Source organism: Chiloscyllium plagiosum, chromosome 40, assembly GCF_004010195.1.
Source record: "Chiloscyllium plagiosum isolate BGI_BamShark_2017 chromosome 40, ASM401019v2, whole genome shotgun sequence".
Lineage (NCBI taxonomy): Eukaryota > Metazoa > Chordata > Chondrichthyes > Orectolobiformes > Hemiscylliidae > Chiloscyllium > Chiloscyllium plagiosum.
In genome coordinates this window covers 17,400,247-17,424,626 of record NC_057749.1, presented here as the reverse complement: position 1 = coordinate 17,424,626, position 24,380 = coordinate 17,400,247, and the positions used below count along the sequence as shown (strand labels likewise).

The following is a 24,380-nucleotide window of genomic DNA, read 5'->3' as shown; positions in this document are numbered from 1 at the left end:
TATTAAGGTGGACTTTGCAGGGTCAACAGGGCTATTTCTGCCATTGTCTTTTCTGGTGCCTAAGTTGATGCCAAGCAATCCATCTGGTTTCATTTCTTTGAGACTTTGTCACGATTGGTACAACTGAATGGTTTGCTAGGCCATTTTAGAGAGCAGTTAAGAGTCAACCTCCGTGTCACACACACACTCCTACATATTCACATACCCATGCAGATACCTCTCATACACAAGCTCTCTCACATATGCACATGCACACACTCCTGCACTGACACCCACACACGCACCCTCTCATAGATATATACCTCATCACGCGCACACACACACACTCTTTCACTTGCACTCACACTCACACACGCACACTCACTCTGCCACTCCTACACATGCACACATAAAAGTTTATGGGGTGAATTTGTTTTTGCAGAATTACATTTTATTTTGCTCAAAAATGACATGAATCCATGTAAAACTCAAACTATATACAGGGCTTGTCAGTCTGACTCAACACTGGGACACAGACAGACTTCACACCTATTGTTAGAAAACCACCTGATGAAGGAGCAGCGCTCTGAAAGCCTGTCCTTCCAAATAAACCTGTTGGACTATAACCTGGTGTTGTGTGATTTTATACATTGTTAGAAAGGCTGATCTATCTTGAGAATGTAATTAAAAGTAGTTCTGGGATTTACATATCAAAAAACAAAAACCAGCATATCCCATTCTAAAAGATGAAACATTTAATCCACAATTGTTCAGTGTATCATATCTCTATGACACTGGACTCCTTTGGCTATAAATTCTGTTATCATGATGTTATCCTCCACAACCACCTGAAGAAAGAGCAGTGCTCCGAAAGCTAGCGCTTCCAAACAAACCTGTTGGACTATAACCTGGTGTTGTGAGATTTTTAACTTTGTCCACGTCAGTCCAACACAGACACCTCCAAGTCTTGATTAAGAACAGTGGTTTAACTTCATATCCTGACCAGTATTGTTTCCAACAACACAGACTGCATGATATTTATCTCATTCCTACTTGCAAGATCTTACAATCCAAAAGTAGTTTGTCATTATCTAAAACAACAGCCACAAGCCACATAATACGTGAAATACTTCGAAAGGTTTCTGAAAGATAAGATAAAGCATTTAATGAGCTTGTAAAATACAGTTTGAACTTAAGAAAACTCTTCCCTATTTACCTTTAAAAGGACTGTCCCTTCCTTCAGTGGTGGTTAGATTAAGTACAGCCTCACTGGGTTTGAGCTCTCTTCTCCATAGTGGCCCCTGGACATCCTGACCCATGCTGGGCTCCTGCAGCTCTGACTGAGTAGCTAGCTTCTCTCTTGAGAGCTTCTTTTCTCCTTGTTTTCTGTTTCCCCAGAACCTCATACGACCCTTCAAAACAGCTCTATGGCCAAAAATCAAATGTTAGTCAACATGCTCAGTCAGCTCTGTCAATATGGATCATACAACTATGGACTTGAATTGTGAATAGGAATTATTTATCCTTGTTCAGGATTTCCATCATCGCCAGTGTCGTATCAGATAATGGTCTGAAAGAATTAACATTTGAACTGAGATCCACACAGTCTGATGATTTCACAACCTCTGGGAAGTGAATCAGCTGGGATCTGGTAGTCTCCTGACGGAGTTGTGTGTTTATTGTTTACCATTTATTAGTAATGGATAATATACATAACTAATAACAAAACTTGTATATTGCTACTATTACATAATATACTGCATCACATTATTCAAGGCAAGAGTCTCTTCTGCAAAGATTTATTCATGGCCCACCTTCCGCCACAGATGACTAAATGACTATTTAGACTAGCACTGGAAGGCATTCCTGATGAAGGGCTTTTGCCCAAAACGTCGATTTTCCTGCTCCTCGGATGCCGCCTGACCTGCTGTACTTTTCCAGCACCACTCTAATCTAGCACTGGAAGGAGGCTTGGTGGCAGGACTTTACCTCAGTGGTTAATACCCAGATATCAGAATGAACATAACACCCACGATGTTTCATTTGCCATGCAAACCTATTGATTGAAAAAGCAGGTTGCACGAAATTCAAAGTTAGGAAACACTCCAGGGAGTAGTTAACTACAAAAAAAAACCAATGTGTATCAATCAACCTGGCTTTGTAAGTATCCTTAAACTTACTAATGCAAATGATAGGAGATTCAAGGATCTCTCTCCGATAGCTGCACTGGATTTTCAATAAACTGATTTTTTTCAAACTTATCATGTCAAGATCATCAATATCAATTAAATGAAATGAACGTGGGGAGCTTGTCTTCATTTACAAATGAGCAATGGGCATTGTGGCATAGTGGCAGTGACCCTACCTCCGGACCAGAAAGTCCAGGTGGAAGTCTCATCTGCCCTGGAGATGTATTGTAACACATCTGGACAATTTGATTAAAAATATCTACAACTGAGCAATTGATATCCTAAAGTCAATAAGGAGATCATGCATGGCTGACAGTTGACTGAAAACAAGGAGAGACAGTGGGGTGTAGAATTCATTCTCCAGAGAATCAGAAGAAAATCAGAGACATAAAGGAATCTTATGTTTGATGAGAAGCTCAGGATTTCCTTGTAACAAGACGTTAACCATTATGCAGTTAAAATTAATTGGCAGAAAGCTTCAAAACTCTTTTGTAAATTTAAACACCAGCATATATTTACATGACATTGCTGTCACAGCCATTAGTTTGTAACTCAAACCAATGACTGTATCTGTAGTCTGAACATAAATTAAATACACATGATCTATCCATCACTTTTATAAAAAGAACATGCACCTGATGTCAATGTTTGGTGAGATATTGTGGAATGTAGATAAGAGGTGTCCACGAGGAGGTCATTCAGTGTGTGCACTGAAAACAGCAGGATTTCCAAATTTGGTTCGTGTTAAAATGATATTGAAAGAACAAATCAGTCCACACAATATTTTTTAAGAGTACATTTTTTGTTTCAAATTTTCACCCTTTAACTACTAAAGGCAGTGTGGTACTTTGAGCATCAGTAACTCCAAAAGCTCCAAGTGTTCTCTTTCTGAAGTGAACCTAGACAGGAAATTATTCTCGGAGGTCATCAGTCAAATAAAATTATATCAGCACCAAACATGCAAGGATAAATGCTTTGCACCCCGTGTGACCCAGATAGTCATAAGCTGCAAGAACTCTTGCTAATTGTTCTGGTCTTCAGCCCACCCAGAGTGTTAATACCGGCTGTGCACAGATTTATTATAAAAAGTCTCATCTCTCATTACCTGCCATCTGGGACATAACTTTCTTGAACAGGGTCCAACCTGCCCAATTCATCTTGAGACTGTGCTTTGTGCAGCTTCTTCTGATCGTCATTCCGCGTAGACTGCATCTGCAAGATAGAGTTGAAGCATTGTGAACCCATGCTAAGCTGATAAAGTAGTCTTTAAAATCTATTTATGGAGAATACAACAACCATTTAGTAAGCTAACTGCATGAACAGTGAATAAAATCAGGAGGAAATGATGTTACAAGGTTATAGGACATATCTAGCTTTGCCCATAATCCCGACAGAATTGGGGGAGGGCCGAATTTGGAGAGTCTGCGGCCTGGTGGTAATATCACTGGACAATTAAACCAGAAACTCACTGGGGACCTGTCTTCAAATCCCACCATTATAAAAGAGAGTCTGGAATGAAGAATCCTCTAATGACGATGAAACTATTGTTGATTGTTAGAAGATCCATCTGGTTCACTAATGCCCTTCAGGGAAGGAAATCTAGGAGAAAGTAAGAACTGCACATGGTGGAAACTCAGTTGATAAAGCACGTCGTTGGAAAAAACACAGCAGATTAGACAGAATCCGAGGAGCAAGAGGAAATCTACCTTCCTCACCTGATCTACCCCTACATGCAACTCCAAAGCCACAGCAAGATAGTTGACTCTCAACTGTCTGAAATGGTCCAACAAGTCACTCAGTTGTATCAATTGCTACAAAATTTCAACAAAGAAATGAAACTGGATGGACCACCTGGCATCAACCTAGAAACTGGAAATGATAATTGAAAAACAGCCCTGTTGCCCCTGCAAAGTCCTCTTTAAAAATTTTATAGGGGCTAGTGTCAAAATTGGGACAGGTATCGCACAGGCTAGTAAAGCAACAGCCTGATAATGTCATATTCATGGCATCATACCTTACAGACAATGTTCCAAACATCACCATCATCATCCCTCAATATAGCCAATCCCACAGGCAGGACAGACCCAGCAGTGGGATATAACCGGGAGGGAGTTGCCATGGAACTCCTCAAATATGACTCAAGACACCATGACATCTCATGGCATGGCATCAGGTTAAACATGGGCAAGGAAACTTCCTGATCACCATGTACTGTCCTTTCTCATCTGATGAATCAATGCTCTTCCATGTTGAATAACACGTGGAGGAAGCACTGAGCGTGGCAAGTCTGACAATGATGCAAAATATATTCTGGGCGGGGAATTTTAATGTGCACCAACAAGAGTGGCTGGGGGGGGGGGGGGCAGCATTACTCATGTAACTGGTTGGATCCTAAAGCACAAAGCTGCTGGACTGGATCCTTGGCACGTGATGAGAGAACCAACAAGAAAGAAAGGCATGCTTGACCTCGTCTTCACCATGACAACATTAGTAAGAGTGACCACTGCACATCCTTGTGGCAATGAAGTCCCACCTTCACAATGAGAATACTCTCCACCATGTTGTGTGGCACTATTACCACGATAACTGGGAGAGACAGATTTAGCCACTCAAGACTGGGCATTGTAAGGCATTGTGGGCCATCAGCAGCAGAGTGGTACTCCAACACTATCTGCAACCTCATGGCCCAGCATATCCCCCACTCAACCATTACCATCAAACCAGGGGACCAAAGGAATGTGCAAGAGGGCATGCCAGGAGCAATACACAGCATACCTAAAAATGAGGCATCAACCTGTTGAAAATACCAAATAGGATTCAATGATGCAAGAACCCAGCACATCAATGCAAAGGCAAAAGCATTCACAGCAATCTTCTGTCTGAAATGCCAAACTCTCTGCTGACACATAGCAAGATGGCTGTGGCTGTTGGAGATTAGTCATTTCAGTCCCAAGACACCTCCGTATGAGTTCCTAAGGGTAGGACTCGAGGCCCAAGCATCTTCAGCTGCTTCATACATAGTCTTCCCTCTACCATAAAGTCAGAAGTGGGTACGTTCGCCAATGATTGCACAATGTTCATTACCATTTGCAGATACTGAATGTAACAAGAGCTTAGGCAGCACCTTTCAAGCTCATTACCACTTCCAACTAGAAGTACAAGGCAGCAGATGCACAAGAACATCACCACCTGCAAGTTTCCCTCAAGCCATTCACCACCCTGACTTGGAAATATATCCCATTCTTCACTGTTGTTGGGTCAAAATCCTGGAATTCCTTCCTCAGGGGCATTATGGGTCTACCTAAAGCACATGGGTCGCAGCAGTTCAGAAGGCAGCTCATTATCACTTTCTCAAAGGCAATTAGGGATGGATAGTAAATATGCTGGCCAGCCACAACACAGTGATGCATAAAAGAATTCTCCATTCAATTGCATTCTACACATTACAGTAAAAGTAATTGAATTATAATTCAAAGAATTAATCTAACAAGTATATTTAATGACTGTTCAGTTGCATCACTCATTCATTCTATGAAAAGGATTAACAAACACACAAAGTATTCGAACATAACACTGAAATAGGAACATTAGCTCTTTGAGAGTTCATGATTCATCCAGTAAATGCTAGGATATAACACTTCCTGAATAAGCATCAAGGGCTTGTCCTCAGCTTGAAATGTGCAACAAATGAGTCAAAGTTTCCAATTGTCCTCAAGATGTTTTCTTGACTTTCGTGGTGTCTACAGCTTTGAGAAAATAGCAATTTTAGGCTGAAACACAACAATGTCTTAAATATGCACGATGAATCAGAGATCATTCACATTGAAAAACCATAAGTCGTGCAAACTACTGCTACTGTTGTTGCCGGCTTTACAGTCACTATATTGAAAAGTAATTCATTGTATATTAAGTGTTTTTAAATATTTTGATGTGTAATAATCTACTATATGAGCACAAGCATATTCAGATTTTTCCTTTACATTTAGAGGATATTTTGATTATAATCAAATCTGTTAAACATTTTGACAATGTAGTCGGTAAGAGCAATTAGTACTCAAAAGGGTTTGGTCAAAATAAGTAAGCCAGATAAGAAATTATGTACAGAACTTAATGTTGAAATGTTAACACTGCCATGTGTAAACACAACAGTCAATACAAGATTCTGGTCAGGAAATCTAATCAAGTATTGACAACCACCTGGTGTAATTTGGCTAAATGTCAAAACCAGTTAATAATCAGCAAACTGTTGGCAGGAAAATCTGAAATAAAATGTTGAGCTTTGGACAGTCTTCTTTCAAAACAACATCACAATTTGATTCAAACAGTCAGAGAAATACATTGATAATGAAGCAGCACATAAAAAAGTAGAAATGCAGGACAAAGAGTTTAAAATTCCTACTTTAGGGAAGAACTCACTGAAGTACAAAGTATAAATCAGGAAATAATGAAGGTGCACAAAAAGGGTACTACAATTATCATAGGCAATTTTAATTTGCAAACTGACCCGACAAATCCAATATGCAAGAGTCGCATGGCAGAAGAATTTAGAGGGCATTATGTTTTGCTTCTTAGAACATTATGTTGCGCTTCTTAGAACATTATGTTGCACAAGCTGCAATATGCTACGCTATTTTGAGATATAGATAAAAGTCGTGTTGGGTCTCTTGAAGAGCATTAGAGGAGATAAGTCCTAAAGGCTCAATGGTGTCCAGCACAGATTATTGAGAGAGGCAAAAGAGGTGTTTTCTGGGGCCTTGACCAAAATCTTTGTATTCTTGCCAGCCATCGGAGAGGTCCCAGAAGACTGGTGAGGAGGTAATGTTGTTCCTCTGTTCAAGGAAGGAAGTAGACTGGTGAGTCTTACATCGGTGGTTGGGAAGCTTATTAGAGAGAATATTTAGGAGTAGGATTTACGTGCATTTGGAAAAGCATGGCCTAATTAGGAACAGTCAGCATTGCTTTGTGCGGGGCAGATGAAGACTTAATAATTTGATTGAATTTTTCAAGAAGGAAACAAAGGTGATTGATGAGGGTATAGCAGTAGATGTTCTCTACATGGATTTTAGTAAGGCTGTTGACAAGGTCCCTCATAACAGGCTCATCCAGAAGATTAAGATGCATGGGATCCACGGTGACTTGGTCACTTGGACTCAAAATTGGCTTTCCCATAGAAGGCAGTGGGCAATGCTGGAAGGATGTTTTACTGTCTGGAAGTTCATGACTAGTAGAGTTCTGTAGGAATCCATGCTGGGATCTCTGCTGTTTGTGATATATGTAAATAGCTTGGATGAAGACATAGATGGTTGAGTTGATAAATTTGCAGGCAACAAAAAGATCGATGGAGTTGTGGATAGTGTAGAAGGTTGTCAAAAGGATTCAACTGAATATAGATCAGTTGCAGATATGGGTGGAGAAATGGCAGATAGAGTTTAATCCGGTTAGGTATGAGGTACTGCATTTTAGGAGATCAAATGTTAAGACAAAATATACAGTTAATTACAGGACCCTGAACAACATTGATGTACAGAGGGATCTTGGGGGTTCAAGTCCATAGCTCCCTGAAAGCAGATACACAAGTGAATAGGGTGGTAAAGGTGGTGTATGGCATGTTTGCCTTAATTGATTGGGGCATTGAGAACAACGGTCAGGATGTCATTTTGCAGCTTTATAAGACTTTGGTTCAGCCACACTTAGAGTACTGCGTTCAATTCTGGTTGCCAAATTACAGGAAGGATGTGAGGCTCTGGAGAGGAGCAGAAGACATTTTCCAGGATGTGGCCTGGATTTGAGGATGTGAGCTATAAGGAGAGGCTAGAATAACTAGGGTTGTTTTCTCTGGAGCGACTGAGGGTGAGGGAAGACTTGATAGAAGTCCGTAAAATTATGAGGTGCATACATAGGGTTAACGGTCAGAATCTTTTTCCCCAGAGTTGAAATGGCTAGTACCAGGGGACACACATTTAAGGCAAGAGGGGGAAGTTCAAAGGACAAGTTGTTTTGTTTACAGAGAATGGTAGGTGTCTGGAACTCATTGCCGGGGTGGTGGTGAAAATAGAAACAATACGTGCATTTAAGGGGCTTTCAGATAAGCACATGAATATGCAGGGAATGGAGGGATATGGATCAAGGGCAGGCAGAAGGGATTCATTTAATTTGGCGTCACGTGCAGCACAACACCGTGAGCCAAAGGGCCCGTTCCTGTGCTCTACTGTTCTATGTTCTAAGGTGTTTTATGTCTAATAATGTAATGAGGTAGGATTAATAAGAAACCGCATAGTTAATGATCCCCTATGCAACAGCCATCACATTGTGGCCAAATTTCAAATTCGGAACAAGGACGAGCAAATTGCATCTCAAACCAACATCGTCAACTGCAATAAAGGCAATTGCAGAGGGATGATGAAAGACTTGCTTAAGACAGCAAGAAAAACAGACTAAGGGCAAGACAGTGCTTGAGCAGAAGATGACATTTAAGCAGAAATTTCATTAACACTCAACAAAAATTTGTTCCAGTTAAAAAGGACTTTTGAGAAGTATGAACCTCCCACGGTCAACAGCAGCAGTCCGAGAGAGTATTCAGTCAAAATCTAAGACGTAGAAAGCAGCAAAAAAACCAGTGGCACGCCAGAAGATTGTTTTTTTTCCAGGAACCAACAAATGACTAAGATTAAAATGAAGAGGGACAAATTGATTATGAAAGTAGGTTGGTAAGAAATATAAAGAGAAAAAACTAGGAACTTCTCTGAGCATATAAAAAGAAAAAGAGCAGGCAAAGTGAGTGTGTGACGTTTGGAGGATATGACTGGGGATTGGGAATGTGGAACAGGGAAATAGCAGGTAATTTAAATCAATATTTTTATCAGTCTTCACAGTGAAAGATCTTTCTCAAAGATAGAGATGAGCAAGGTGCTAATGGAGGAAAGGTCTAGCAACTATCATAAGGGACAAAGTATTCTGATAAACTAATGGGATTAAAAGGCAAACAAGTTTCAATGACCTAATGATGTCCATCCAAGGGTTTTGCATAAAATGTTCCAGAATTTACTGGATTGTGGATTGGAAAACCAATAATGTTACTCACTTTTTCAAGAAGGTGGGAAATGGAAAGCAGGTAATGATGGGCCAATTAGCCTAACATCTATCTCTAATGCTAGGGTTCATTAAGAAAGGAATAACTGGACATTCAGAAAAGCTTAATGCAATCAAGCAACATCAACAGTTTTCTGAAAGGGAAGTCATGTTTGACTAATTTTCTAAAGTTCTTTGAGGGAACAACATGCTCAGTTGACAAAGGGGAACCAGTAGATTTCCAGAAGGCATTTGATGAGATGCCAAAAAAAAATGCACAAGATAGGAACTCAGTATTATGGATTATGTATTGGCATGGATTGGAGATTGATTAACACAGAGAAGACAGAGTCAGGATTAATGCACCTTATCAGGTTGGAAAGATGGAAATAGTGAAATGCCACAAGCATCAGTCTCAGGGCCTCAATTATTTACTATCTATATGAATGGCTTGGCAGAGGGTCAGGGGAATATAACTACAATAGATCCAAATTTGTTAATGATTCAAAAATATCTGGGAGGGTAAGTAGTCATAAGGCCATAAGGAATCTGCAAGAGGTGTTAGGTTGAGTAGTGGGCAAAAACACAGCAGGCACAGTGTTATGTACGAAAATGTGAGATTGTGCACTTTGGTCAAAAACATCAAAAGGCAGGCTATTATTTCAGTGGAAAGAGACTCCAGAAAAAATGCAGGGCAGTGGGATCTGAACTTTCAACTGCAGGAAACACTCATTCTTCTGAACTGCCAAATGAACCTGAATCTTAAGCTTGAGAGTCCGAAGCTAGGACTCCCAAGTCCCTTTGTGATTCAGATTTCAAAAGCTTTCCCCCATTTAGAAAATAGTTTATGCCTCTATTCTCTTATACTTTCCCATGTTGTATTCCATCTACCACTTCCTTGTCCACTCACCTAGTACGCCCAAGTCTTTCTGCACCCTTCTAGTTTCCTCAACACGACCCGACTCTCCACCTACCTTTGTATCATCTGCAAACTTAGTAACAATGCCTTCAGTTTCTTTGTTCAGGTCATTAATGTATAACGTGAATAATTGTGGTCTCATCACTAACCTCAGCAGAATTCCACTAGTCACTGGCTGCCAACCCGAAAAAGAGCTCTTTATTCATACTCTGTGCCTTCTGCCAGTCAGCCAATCCTCTATCCATGCCAGTATGTTGCCCTAACACCAGTCTTATCTTATTTAGCAGCCTCCTGTGCATCATCTAGGAATGGTAGTTTGTTCTGTTACAGAACATTATTCCAATGAGCCACCACACACTGCAGCACAGAGGAACTACGCAGAGCAAAGGAAAATCACCAATACCGTGGATTCAAAAAGAATGGGTACCCAATGAACATGTCCGCTGACTTCTCAGCAACAAGCCCAAACAAGCAGACAAAACATGTCCAGAAACCCTAGCCACTCTCCCTACATCAAAGACATCTCAGAAATGATTGCCAGACTCCTCTGACCCCTTGGCATCATGGTAGCCCACAATCCCACCAACACACTAAAACAGCAACTAGTGAACTTGAAAGACCCTATACAGACAACAGGCAAAACTAATGTAATTTATAAAGTACCGTGCAAGAACTGTGACACCTTTGTAATTATTAAAAACACAGAAATAGAAAACACACACTGGATCATCAACGCCACCCTCACAGGAATCCGATTCACTAGAGAGGAAGAAAAGGACAACCAACTCCCATTCCTAGACGTGATGGTACAGAGAACACCGAACGGAGAATTCACCACAAAGGTATACAGGAAAACCACACACACACAGACCAAGTCCTGAAATACGAAAGCAACCACCCCAACACACATAAAAGAAGTTGCATCAAGACACCTTTCAAAAGGGCCATAACACACTGCAGCACACCAGAACTGCAAAAACAGGAAGAACAACACCTCTACAATGTATTCGCCAAAAACGGATACCCCTGCAATTTCATCAATAGATGCCTAAGGGAAAGACAACGGAATGAGGACATGCCACAACTCAAAGGACTAGCCACGTTACCATACATCAATAACATTTCTGAACTGACAGCCAGACTACTACGACCACTAGGACTTATAACAGCACACAAACCAACAGCCACTCTCAGACAACAACTCATCAGCACAAAGGACCTGATACCCAGCATGAGCAAAACCAATGTAGTGTACAAAATCCTATGCAAGGACTGCACAAAACACTACATAGGACAAACAGGAAGACAGCTAACGATCCATACCCATGAACACCAACTAGCCACGAAACAACACGACCAGCTATCCTTAGTAGCCACACACGCAGATGACAAGCAACATGAGTTTGACTGGGACAACACTACTATTATAGGACAAGCCAAACAGAGAACAGCCAGGGAATTCCTAGAGGCATGGCACTCATCCACATATTCTATCAACAAACACATCGACCTGGACCCAACATACTGGCCACTGCAGTGGACAGTTGGAACTGACAACCGGAAGTGGCAGAGACAAACCACTATAAATACCGGAGGAAACAACACAGAAGCGCTTCACAGGAGGCTCACAAGCACTGAGGATGTCACCTAGAGAGGGGACGAAACGTCTGCAACACAAATTCCCAGCTGGGCGAACAGAACCACAACAACGAGCACCCAAGCTACAAATCTTCTCACAAACTTTGTAACAAACACTACATTGAACAAACAGGTAGAAACCTAGCCACCAGGATACTTGAACATCAACTAGCCACAAAACAACATGATCCTCTCTCACTAATATCCTAACATACAGATACCACTTCGACTGGGACAACACATCCATCCTCGGACAAGAGAATTCCTAGAAGCATGGCATTCCAACTGGAACTCTATCAACAAACACATTGACTTGGACCAGATTTACCTTCTCTCTCTTCTCTCTGCCCCTCCCCAAAGAAAAAGAACAGGAAATGACATTACCAACTCAAAGAAACCCAAACATATAAATAGTAAGCAGGAATTATCAGCAATGTTTCGTCCAGAGGCCCACTGAAGATGTTACATAGTATCGTGACGAAACATTTGAACATAAATCTTCCAGTTCAGCAAACCTACATCCAGAACCTCAACCTGAGCTAAAAATCTTCTCATAACTCACTAGCAGCTTTAGTCATAGATGAAAGACAGGCCACGGCAAAACCACATGCTTCTCTAACAAAGAATGAGAATTCCCTTCTACCAGAGATACTGAAGTACTGAGACTGAAAGATTCAAACACAAAAGTAGTTCAATTTTTTCCTTCCTTGACTCAAGATTTTTTTTCTTCTCTATGGTATAAATATGATAAATCTTACTATTAACTGCAAAAAGAATCAAGGATAGGCAGCACAGTCTATTTTTGCCCAAGTTGAACATGACCAACATACCAAGGATGGATGTGCAGAAACTCTATTTAAAAGAAAATGTCTGTCTGCAGTCCACAAATGAATTTATGCTAACTTTGGGTGTTAGCAGAGAAAAAGTAATCAGAAAAGCATGCAGGACTACTATGGTTAGCAAAAATCTAGCTGCTGAAAGGACTTTGATTTTCTTGCATGTGGGTTTGTGACATGAACCGGTTAAGAAAGATCAATTCTACTAATAGCAACCTAATGCAAGAAACAAAACTTCCTCATCATTAGCTCTCAGGTTCATCATTAATGGTTGATTAATCTTAAATGGCCTCTTTTGCTGCAGAAAACCTACATTTGAAAAATGATTTTGCACTGAACAACATATGCAAACATTGCAGGGTGGCAAATGTTATTCCCTTGTTCAAGAAAGGGAATAGGGATACTCCTGGGAATTACAGACCAGTCAGTCTTACATCAGTGGTGGCCAAAGTATTGGAGAGGATTAGGAGATCCTGTATTTATAATTACTTAGAAAACCATAGTTTGATTAGAGATAGTCATCATGGCTTTATGAGGGGCAGGTCATGCCTCACAAACCTTATTGAATTCTATGAGGATATGACAAAACACGATGATGAAGACAGAACAGTGGATGTAGTGTATATGGATTTTAGCAAAGCATTTGATAACGTTCCCATGGTAGGCTCATACAGAAAGTAATGAGGCATGGAATACAGTGAAATTTGGCTGCCTGCGTACATAGAACAGAGAGGGCGATAGTAAATGGAAAACATTCAGCCTGGAGCTTGGTGACCAGTGGTGTTACGCAGGGATCGGTTTGAGTATCTCTGCTTTTTGTGATTTTTATAAATGGACGAACAAGTGGATGAACAAGTGGAAGGGTGGGTTAGTAAATTTGCCAATGACACAATGTTGGTGGAGTTGTGGATAGTATAGACGGCAGTTGTAGGTTGTAATGAGACATTGACAGGATGCAGAACCCGGCTGATAAGTGCCAGATGGATTTCATATGTAAAAGTGTGAAGTCATTCACTTTGGAAAGGTTGACTTGAATGCAAATTACAGGATTAAAGGCAGGACTCTTGGCAGTGTGCAGGAAATGAAGGATCTTGGGGTCCATGTCCATAGATTCCTCAAAGTTGCCACCCAGGTTGATAGGTTTGTTAAGACCGCGTATGGTACATTGGCTTTCATTAGCAGGGGAATTGAGTTTAAGAGCTGCGAGGTTATGCTATAATTCTTTCGAGTCCTGGTTAGACCACACTTAGAATATTGTGTTCAATTCTGGTTGCCTCATTATAGGAAAGATGTGGAAGCTTTAGAGAGGGTGCACAGGAGATCTACCAGTATGCTGCCTGGACTGGAAGGCATGCATGTCTTATGTAGAAAGGTTGAGGGAGCAAGGGCTTTTCTCATGCAGTGAAGGAGGATGAGAGGTGACTTGATAGAGGTGTACAAGATGCTGAGAGGCATAGATAAAGTGTATAGTCAGAGACTTTTTCCCCATGGTGGAAATGTATATCACAGTGGGGCATAATTTAAAGGTAATTGGAAGAAGGTTTGGGGAGATGTCAGAGGTAAGTTCTTTACTCAGAAAGTGGTAGGTGCATGGAATGCACTGTCAGTAGTGGTAGTACAGTCAGATACATTAGATACATTTAAGCAACTCTTGGATAGGCACATGGAAGTTAGTACAACGAAGGGTACGTAGGTTAGTCTGATCTTAGAGAGGGATAAAAGGCTGGTACAACATTTGAGGGCCAAAGGGCCTGTACGTTGCTGTACTGTTTTATGCTTTGTACTGAGTTAGCTGACCTCAGCATTGCCAATGGTGGAGTTAACATCATGTTAAAGCTCCAAAGGCCAACCAAGATTGCTGCCCCAGATCACTCCCAAAATCCTAACTGGAAATTAAGAGTCTGCATATGTGTGTATGCACTAACCCCAAGACAAAGAATTTGGACACATATTACTACTCAGTACATTTGGTGTCTGGTGAGATTAATTTTACAATCAATCAGTCCCAGGATCAGATAATTGTGAGGTTCAGAACCAAGTGTTAGCTGGAGCAAAGTTAAATCTCAACACAGACAGTTGCTGGAGGGTGGGATTGAACCCAGGTCCCTGGCACTGTAAGGCAGCTGTGCTAACCACTGAGCCACCCTCGAAACCCCCTGATGACGGCACGGTGGCTCAGTGGTTAGCACTGCTGCCTCACAGAGCCAGGGACGCGGGTTCAATTCCCGCCTCGGGCAATTGTCTGTGTGGAGTCTGCACATTCTCCCGTGTCTGCGAGGGTTTCCTCCAGGAGCTCCAGTTTCCTCCCACAATCCAAAGGTGTACAGGTCAGGTGAATTAGCTATGCTAAATTGCCCATACTGTTAGATGCATTAGTCGGAGTAAATATAGGGGGTGGGGTAATAGGTCTGGGTGGGTTACTCTTTGGAGGGTCAATGTGGACTTGTTGGTCTGAAGGGCCTGTTTCCATACTGTAGGGAATCTAATCTAAACACATATTTTTAAACAAAACTGAAAATTTAAATAACAAATCTCTTTTCAGAGAAGCATATGTTTTCTCATTGCACTTCTATAAAATGTACACAGGTTGTTAAATCTCACTGACTGAACAAAGGACAACAGCAACAATGACACTGCACAAGGTGACGCGATGAAAGATACAACTGATGCATGTAGAGCCCTGTAGGTGGCGCTGTCTCATTAGAATCATCTTAACATGAGTCCACACACAGCTGTCAGGACAACCACCTGATGAAGGAGCGACGCTCCGAAAGCTAGTGTGCTTCCAATTAAACCTGTTGGACTATAACCTGGTGTTGTGTGATTTTTAACTTTGTACACCCCAGTCCAACACCGGCATCTCCAAATCATGGTTAGGATATTAGCATTTCGCTATCAAGAAAGAAATCAGATTCAAATAGAAATTCACTTTAGCTTTACCGCAGCTGAAACTGAAGCATGAGCAGCATCTACTAATATATAGATTATACTACCACGTGATAACTGTACGCAGTTTAGAACTACCCTCGGTCAGTGTCAAACAATGCCACACACTAAGACAACAAACCTCAAGTTGACAAACGCGAGTTGGGATGATTATCTGCAACACTGGAGGTCTGGCATAGATTGAGAGAATTGCTTCTGAACAAACAATGGCGGTTTGTAAAATAAAATCCTTAGCGCAACTGCAACACTTTGCAAAAAGTCACTTTATAAGTTTTAGGTTGCAACTTAAAATTCAATGATAGTGAAAAGTCTATAGCCGAGTAACTTTACACACAATTAACAGAGACGCATGCAGCTGAAGTTAACACTTCAAACTTGGTCAAGTTAAAACTAAAACACAGTTACTCTCTTTTGTAAAATGCATACTAAGAGTAAACCAATCATGGAAAAAAAAGATGATACTGCTGTGCTGTTAACAAACCCACAGGTTAGAATGGATTGAGATTCAGGTATTAAAAGTGAAAGAGTGAAAAGAGATGTGAGTACAAACCTAACAGTGCAGTTAGCAAAGCTAGGGCATGCAATAATTTGGTAAATCAAGTCCACTCCAAAAAGGAGTTGAATAATGCAACGCTGGGCTAATGAAAAAGATTGGTTTAGTAATAGAATGGCCAAACCAGTCAGAAACAGTGTGATCAGATCTCCTAAAGTTTGAAAGAGATTTCCAGTGTAGGACAGTGGTGATCCAAGCCCCAAATATATGGTTGTTTTAAAAGGGAACACTCAAAACACATTCAAAAGTACTTTACTCAATATGCTCATAATTTACTTTTCAATTTTATTTTCCTCTCTTGTACTGTCAGGGAAATGCCATTGCTGCAGTACTCCTATGGTTAACTTTGTTCTTTAGTTAAGTTCAGACAGCTACTTTTGATCCATATTTCACCAATTTGGATCATTGCAGTCAGATTTATTTAAACTTTCAGCACATGCTCTTGTAAGATGAGGTAATGAGGAATCTTTCATTGTCCCAAATTTCCTTCCAAATTTAACTCAGGGATGTTACAATTGATCTCAATTTTTTCAACTGGGGTGCTAATGGTAGGCATGGAGCGGTCCTGAGAAAAGTGAACTTCTAGAGATGAAGGTAATACAAGGAACATGTAGAAATATTTTTAAGCATGTTTGAACGACTGAATTAACAAATTCAGTCATCAGAATAAACTGAACTTAAAACATGCAGTTGACACCACAAATTATAGTGGTACAGAAATTGACAAGTTGACCGTGTAGCAGAAGGCATTTTGGAAGGACACCGGGTCACTCCTGGCCATTCAGTAATTTCTAATAAAATGGCAGGGAAGTCTGCAATTCATTATTTAAAAATCCTTCCGTTCAGCTGACTGGGTAGCTGCTTTGTGATGTAGTGTGATGCCAACATGCCTCCAATTCCCACAACGATTGAGGTTACCATAAAGGACTTCTCAATCCCTCCCCTTGCCTGAGGATTAGTGACCCATATAAGTTTTACTGAATTGTCTACAGCAGCAAAACTAACTGCAAAAAGAAATGCAGTAATTTATAGAAAGGTGCATGCTTATGCATTGAGTGTTACCTTCTAAAATTTGAAAGATAGGGGAGATTAAGCAGTTCCAGATGTCAGTATCACTTTCTACCCCACATTAAGGGTTAAGTAAGAGATGCTTCCAGATTTGACACACCCAATTGGCCAAATTGTATTTACCATTTCTGAGTCACTGTAACAGGCCTGTCTGGCACTGTCCTTGGGCCTCAGCTCAGGCCTAGGTTGGTCGGGAGAGGGAAGGGGCTCAGCGGAGGGGTCAACATATTCCTCTTCCTCAGACTCTCTCTCCCCTTCAGCGTTAGAGCCTCTAGTCAAGAAATCAGAGCGGGTCCGCGCCATGCGGGCTTTCTTTTTGTGCGCTGGTCTTGCAACCTGATTGACCGAATAACATAAAAATATCAAAACACAAGAAAAATTCCCAAATGACAAGATCGATTAGCCTGAGCGCTAAAGGTGACTACTTTGCAACAACAAATCATCCTCATCTACAAAGGTACAGCCGGGGAAGAAAAAGCCATGATTAAAAAAAGAAAAGCAGGATATCAGAGTGAAGAACACGACAGCAACCATTTCAAAATACTTTCTATATATTTAATTAAAAATGTACTAAGTTCCTTGCGAATATTGACATCGTGCTTGTGCAGCATTCAGTAGTACTGGCTAGAAGTTTTCAAGCTTGATACCTAGTCTTTTACTCAATTAGTGAAGGTTCCTGCCCATGGTTACTATCAATTAGCTCCTGTTAGAAAATGCAACTTTGAATGCCAAATGCAAATAAGATTGTGCTTAGATGTAATGTTCCCACAATCAAACAGACTACAGACGACCAAAGTCCCTGAGCTGATGATACTGGAGAGCAATTGATAACGTGGAATAACAACCTGAAGTAAATAGCATATTTAGGAGATGGGAAAGATAAACATTAATGGAAGTAGTAGAAGATTGAAGCATTTTATGCTTGTTATAACGTCTCGAAATTATAAACTCAACTTATTACAAATTACAAATACTGGCTGAAAGTTTTGATTGGAGGGCAGAAGATTTACTTTATACAAACCTCGTTCACCACAAGCATTCACTCTTCAGAAACTACTTGACTCCTGTTACCTGTGCTGGACTCTTTCACAAATTACTAAGGAAATATGATTAAATTGCTTACATCAGTTAATTTTAATCGTGATGTTGTCACCATCTTTTCTCTGAAAGCTTGTCCTTCTTTAGAAAATTCAGATTTTTCCAGATTCACAGAATCTTTGTTAAACCTGTAAAATGCAGTAGTAATGAAAAGCGATATTTAGCTGTATCATGGCAGATTTTTCATGCTTTAATAACAAACTGTGTAATTTAGGACTTTTCAATAACCTGGTGGATACACATATAAAGAACATTGTAACACTGAACCATACAGACCAAGATTCAGTTCCTAGTGTGTGCTGGGTGTAGTCTGTGGGAAAATTTGGGCAGACAATTTTCACCTTTGCCCCAGCTGGTGGGAATAGGGACAGGATTCCTGCTCTTCATCTCTATCCAATGATCTAGTTCATGCAGCTCATCAAACTAAGCAAATAACCCATAGAGACAATGTCGCAAAGCCCTGTCTTTCAGAACAGAAATTAAACCAAAGTCCCATCTCCCTTCAAACGAGGTTCCAAAACTTCCCACCCTCAATAGTTAAAGAAGCAGGCAGTTCTTTCATTGTCTCTGCTAACATTTGTCCTTCATCAACAGCAGTAACAACAGATTATCTCATCTTGTATTTCATGAACTAGTTGCGGGACTTATCTGTTGCAGTTTCATAAATTGCAACTGTGACCACATTTTTGAAGTATTCAACCTGGTGTGAAATAATTTTATTCATCCTGATATCTTGAAAGGTATTATATAAGTCATAAACATGTAATTAAACTCAGTTGTAAAAGCACCATAGTTCAAAGTATGCCAACATACTTTCCCCAGTCACACACAAAAAAACAATTAATTGGATATAGCCTCAGGGGAGTGCCAGCACCCTGACAACTGAAGAAACAACAGAAAAACGTTTTCTCTAACTCAAAAATCTCTCTAAGACAATACTCAACTCCATGTTGAGGATTCCTTTACAAGGTACCTTCCATGCCCATCAACTGTTAAGTCAAACGCCACTGAGAAACACACTTTTTGTTTTGGTAAAAAGCTGAGACATAAGACTCCTAACCTCTCTTGTGGTATAAAGAATTCATTAACCAATATCCTGACAACAATAATCACTGAATAGTTTATACCATAAAGTCCTCTAAACACAAGTAGCTGAAATTGCAAAACTAGAAGAAAATCACTGGCAGGGATGAACATTGATAGGTTTCGGTTAGTTCAGTTCTGAATAATTTAACTACTTAGGACAATCCGATTTTCAGGAATTCTACCTGTTGTAGCTAAACTGCCACCTTTTTCCAGCAGTCAGCTATTAGATAATTGCACACAAACATTGAAAATTGTCAAACAAGAAACCACTAAGGGGTTAAAGAAACCCTTCTGGTACCATTTCAGACACATTAGCAATTTAATTCTGAATTGAACAAAATCCATGAAATTTAATGTGGTCTCAAAACCCTCAAAGCTCTTAACAAATTATATCATGACAAACTAGATACAATGTTCATTCATGAATTTAGTATTAAGAGGAGAATTTGGCCACCATCAACACTGCTTTAATTCTATGATTCTAGTTTAACACTGGTCCTTTCTGTAACATGCTCTTTCCTACTTTTGCAGAACTCTACTCGATATTGCATTTCACTCTGCATCTCTTAATTCTGATGGTATCCAGTTTCACTTCATTCTCTTTTTTTTCATTTCTGTTAAAGCTGCATACTTACTCAGCTCCCATCACTACCATCACCATCAGATTCCCTACATCTGAAAGAATGCAGTGCCACATTTCTAGTCTTGTCTCTCCTTCCAGCTAATTCTGGAGGGCTGAATTGCCATACTTCCATTGAGGCACCTCTGCCTTCCTTTCTAATTCTATATGACTACAATTCATGCCTTTGACTGTGTACACAACTACTGCTTTCTCTCATTGGATGTGACATTGCACCAGATTACAAATAAAGCAGTATTAAAAAGCCACATAAAACATGAACATAATGTCTGTTTGGATCTTGTATAATCTTGTGTTATAAGAACATTGGCTAATATGCAGTTATATACAGGCAATATATTTAACACTCCATATCAAAGAAAAGATGCTGGAAAAACCCAGCAGGTCTGGCTGGCTCAGAGGACAAACAATCGCGAGTTAACATTTTGGATTGAAAAATGGGTCATGAAAGGGATCACATAAGTTGGACACTGCGGTAAACTGAAATGTACCAGGAGAGCTTTTTTTTTCTCTACGACTTGAAGTAGGATTGTGTAGTGCACACTTTAGCTATACAATACAATATTAAGTTCCAGAGCAGTGAGGTCAATAATTTGAGAGAAACAGAGTGGCACTTGGAGTCTTTGAGTTAAGGAAAAGCTGCCTAATAACAACCTTTGGATTGGTCTAGTTATGCAGTGCAGTGTAGTCATGGCCAAATATTCTCAGAGAGTGATAAGACTAAAAACTTACAGGAAAAAAAACTATAATGTAAGAAAAGAGCTAGGTGATTCCAATCAACTACTGAATTGAAGATCAATCGTTTTTTAGGTTGAATTTTAAATGCTGATAACAATGATTTTCCGGTTAATGACAAGAAATGATGTGAATTATTTTTGTCTCGAATAACAGTCTGTCAGGCATAAGGATTACCTTGGTGGTTTAACATTGGTAGTGACACAGTTATATGTGTCACATTTGGAATAGTGGAGTTTGATTATCAGTGCACTTTGCTCCCTATTGATGCTGCCAGATCTGTTAAGTTTTTCAAGCAATTCCTACTCAAGCAATGAGATCACAGATAATCTTTATTTTTAAGGCCATTTTCCTGCACCACCAATCTCAGTCTGGAACATACTCAATGACTGAACTTCCAAGGCGATCTGAGGTACATAACCCTAACAATTTATTACTTAAGTGAAGAACTTCTTCCTCATTGCACCCTGATTTTGAGACTGAGCCCTCTGGTCTTAGATTCCCCATCAACCTTGTATCAATCCTATCAATTGCATAAGAATCTTGTTTGTATAAGAGCAGCCCTCATTCTTTTAACCTCCAGAGAATATAGGTGTAAGTCTATTTCACATTTCCTTGAAGGACATCCCCTCACCCCAGGAATTAGATTGACAGGAGTTTATTGCATTGCCTCTATGGCAAGTATACTTATTCATAAGGAGAGCAAAACTGCAAACAATAGTCCAAATTCAGTCTCACCAAGGCCCTCTATAAGTCATCTTTATTCCTATACTCAAATCCATCTGAACTAAAGGCCAAAATACTTCTTGCCTTAATACCTAACTGCTAACTTTCAATGATTCAAGAACAAGGATACCCAAATCCCTGTGAAGTTCAACAATTCCCATCCCCGCTGTTCTTATTTCTTATGGTCTTACCATTTTAGAAATATTCAGTACTTCCATTTTTCTACCAACGTGGATAACCTCAAACATTTGCATGTTGTAATTCAAATTTTGGAATGGACAATTTTTTGCTCACACACTTAACCTCTCCAAATTCCCTGGAAGCATTTTTGTATCATCTTCATAACTCCTAACCATTTGACTGTGCAGTCCTGTGCACCAGTCTTTCTAAGGCAAGTAAGTAATTTACTATAATTTTTACTTGATGTGGATCAAGAATTAAATCTGTCAATTATCAATAATAGTTACTTCCACCCAGTTATTTTTCGCTAACTGCAAACTTGAAAATATTACATTTAGTCCCTACACACAAATAAATCACTGTTATCGATTGCGAATAGCTGGGGCCCAAGCACTAATTCTTTCGGTACTATACAATCCTAGTATCTGAACGTGACCCATTTATTCCTTCTCAGTTTTCTGTTCATTAACCAGTTCTCAATTTATGCCGATAAATTCCCCTTAAGTCATATGCTCTAATTTTGTTTACTAACCTCTTACGTAGACCTTTACCAGAAGTTTTCTGAAAATGTAATGATATCACATCCACCTGTTCCCCGTCATCTATTCTGATAGTTATAGTCTCAAAAGACTCCAATAGGTTGGTCAAACATGATTTCTCTTTCATAAATGCAAGCTAATGCTACCTAATCTTACTATTATTTTTCCAAATACCCTGTTATAGATTTAATTGGGCAAGGAGGAATTATGATACTATTAGGCAGGAATTGGGGCACCTAAATTGAGAACAGATGTTCTCAGGGAAAGCACGGCAGAAATGTAGAGGTTTTTTAAGGGAGCAATTGCTGATAGTGTTGGACAGATTTGTCCTACTGAGGGAAGGAAACATAAGGGATGGTAGGGTGAAAGAGCCTTGAGTGACCAGGGATATGGAACATCTAGTCAAGAAGAACGAGGAAGCTTACTCAAGGTTGAGGAGGCAAGGATCAGATAGGGGTCTAGAGGGTTACAGGGTAGCCAGGAAGGAAATGAAGAATGAACTTAGGAGAGCTAGAAGGGGGCATGGTCCTAGGGAGTGTTGCTGAACAAAGAGACCTTGGAGTGTAGGTTCATAGCTTCTTGAAAGTGGTGTCACAGGTAGATAGGATAGTGAAGGCGGCGTTTGGTATGCTTTCCTTTACTGGTCAGAGTACTGAGTACAGGAGTTGAGAGGTCATGTTGCAAGTGTACAGGTCATTGGTTAGGCCACTGTTGGAATATTGCATGCAATTCTGGTCTCCTTCTTATCGGAAAGATGTTATGAAACTTGAAAGGATTTAGAAGAGATTTACAAGGATGTTGCCAGGGTTGGAGGATTTGAGGTATAGGGAGAGGCTGAACAGGCTGGGACTGTTTTCCCTGGAATGTCCGAGGCTGAGGGGTGACTTTATAGCTGTTTATAAAATCATGAGGGGCATAAATAGGATAAATAGACAAAGTCTTTTGCCTGGGGTGGGGGAGTCCAGAACTAGAGGGCACAGGTTTAGGGTGAGAGGGGAAGGATGTAAAAAAGACCTGAGGGATAACTTTTTCATACAGAGGGTGGTATGTGTATGGAACGAACTGCCAGAGGAAGTGTTGGCGGCTGGTATAACTGCAACATTTAAAAGGCACCTGGATGGGTATATGAATAGGAAGGTTTTGGAGGCATATGGGCCGGGTGCTGGCAGGTGGGGCTAGATTGGGTTGTGATATCTAGTCGACATGGACAGGTTGGACCGAAGGGTCTGTTTCCATGCTGTACATCTCTATGACTATAGCCCTAAGGCGTTCTACACTTCGGTGAGGAACAAGAGGATGGCCAGAGTGAGAGTAGAACTGATCAGGAATAGTGGAGGGAACTTGCGCCTGAAGTCAGTGTGTGTAGGGGAGGTCCTTAATGAATACTTTGCTTCAGTATGCACTACTGAGAGGGACCTTGACATTTCTGAGGACAGTGTGAAACAGACTGATATGCTCGAATAAGTTTGATGTTGAGGAGGAAATTGTGCTGAAAATTTTGAAATTCATGAGGATAGATAAAACCCCTGGGCCAGACAGGATATAGATTACTACAGGAAGCAAGGGAAGAGATTGCTGCACCTTTGGAGATGATCTTTGCATCCTCACTGTCCACTGGAGTAGTGCCAGATGATTGGAGGGTGGCAAACATTATTCCCTTGTTCAAGAAAGGGAGTAGGGATAATCCTGGGAATTATAGACCAGTCAATCTCACGTCTGTGGTGGGTGAAGTATTGGAGAGGTTTCTGAGAGACAGGATTTATGATTACTTGGAAAACCATAGCTTGATTAGAGATGGCCATCATGGCTTTGTGAGGGGCAGGTCATGCCTCCCAAACTTTATTGAATTCTTTGAGAATGTAACGAAACATGTAGAGAAGTTGCTGTGGTTCTGTTCGCCGAGCTGGAAGTTTTTGTTGCAAACGTTTCGTCCCCTGTCTAGGTGACATCCTCAGTGCTTGGGAGCCTCCTGTGAAGCGCTCCTGTGGTGTTTCCTCCGGCATTTATAGTGGCCTGTCCCTGCCGCTTCCGGGTGTCAGTTTCAGCTGTCCGCTGTAGTGGTCGGTATATTGGGTCCAGGTCTACGTGTTTGTTGATGGAGTTTGTGGATGAGTGCCAAGCTTCTAGGAATTCCCTGGCTGTTCTTTGTTTCGCTTGCCCTATAATGGTAGCGTTGTCCC

General features: G+C 40.5%; 1 protein-coding gene across 1 annotated transcript in view; it reads right to left on the bottom strand.

Annotated features, from left to right (window-relative positions):
- The window catches only part of myo9aa (myosin IXAa), a 363,558-nt gene that overhangs the window by 53,504 nt on the left and 285,674 nt on the right, over positions 1-24,380 (bottom strand). Inside the window, exons 25-28 of the mRNA XM_043680122.1 lie at positions 18,320-18,422; positions 17,320-17,532; positions 3,274-3,380; positions 1,196-1,404 (exon numbers count right to left, since the gene is read on the bottom strand). Of these exons, the coding sequence (XP_043536057.1) occupies positions 1,196-1,404; positions 3,274-3,380; positions 17,320-17,532; positions 18,320-18,422 (632 nt within the window). The remainder of the gene's footprint in view (positions 1-1,195; positions 1,405-3,273; positions 3,381-17,319; positions 17,533-18,319; positions 18,423-24,380) is intronic.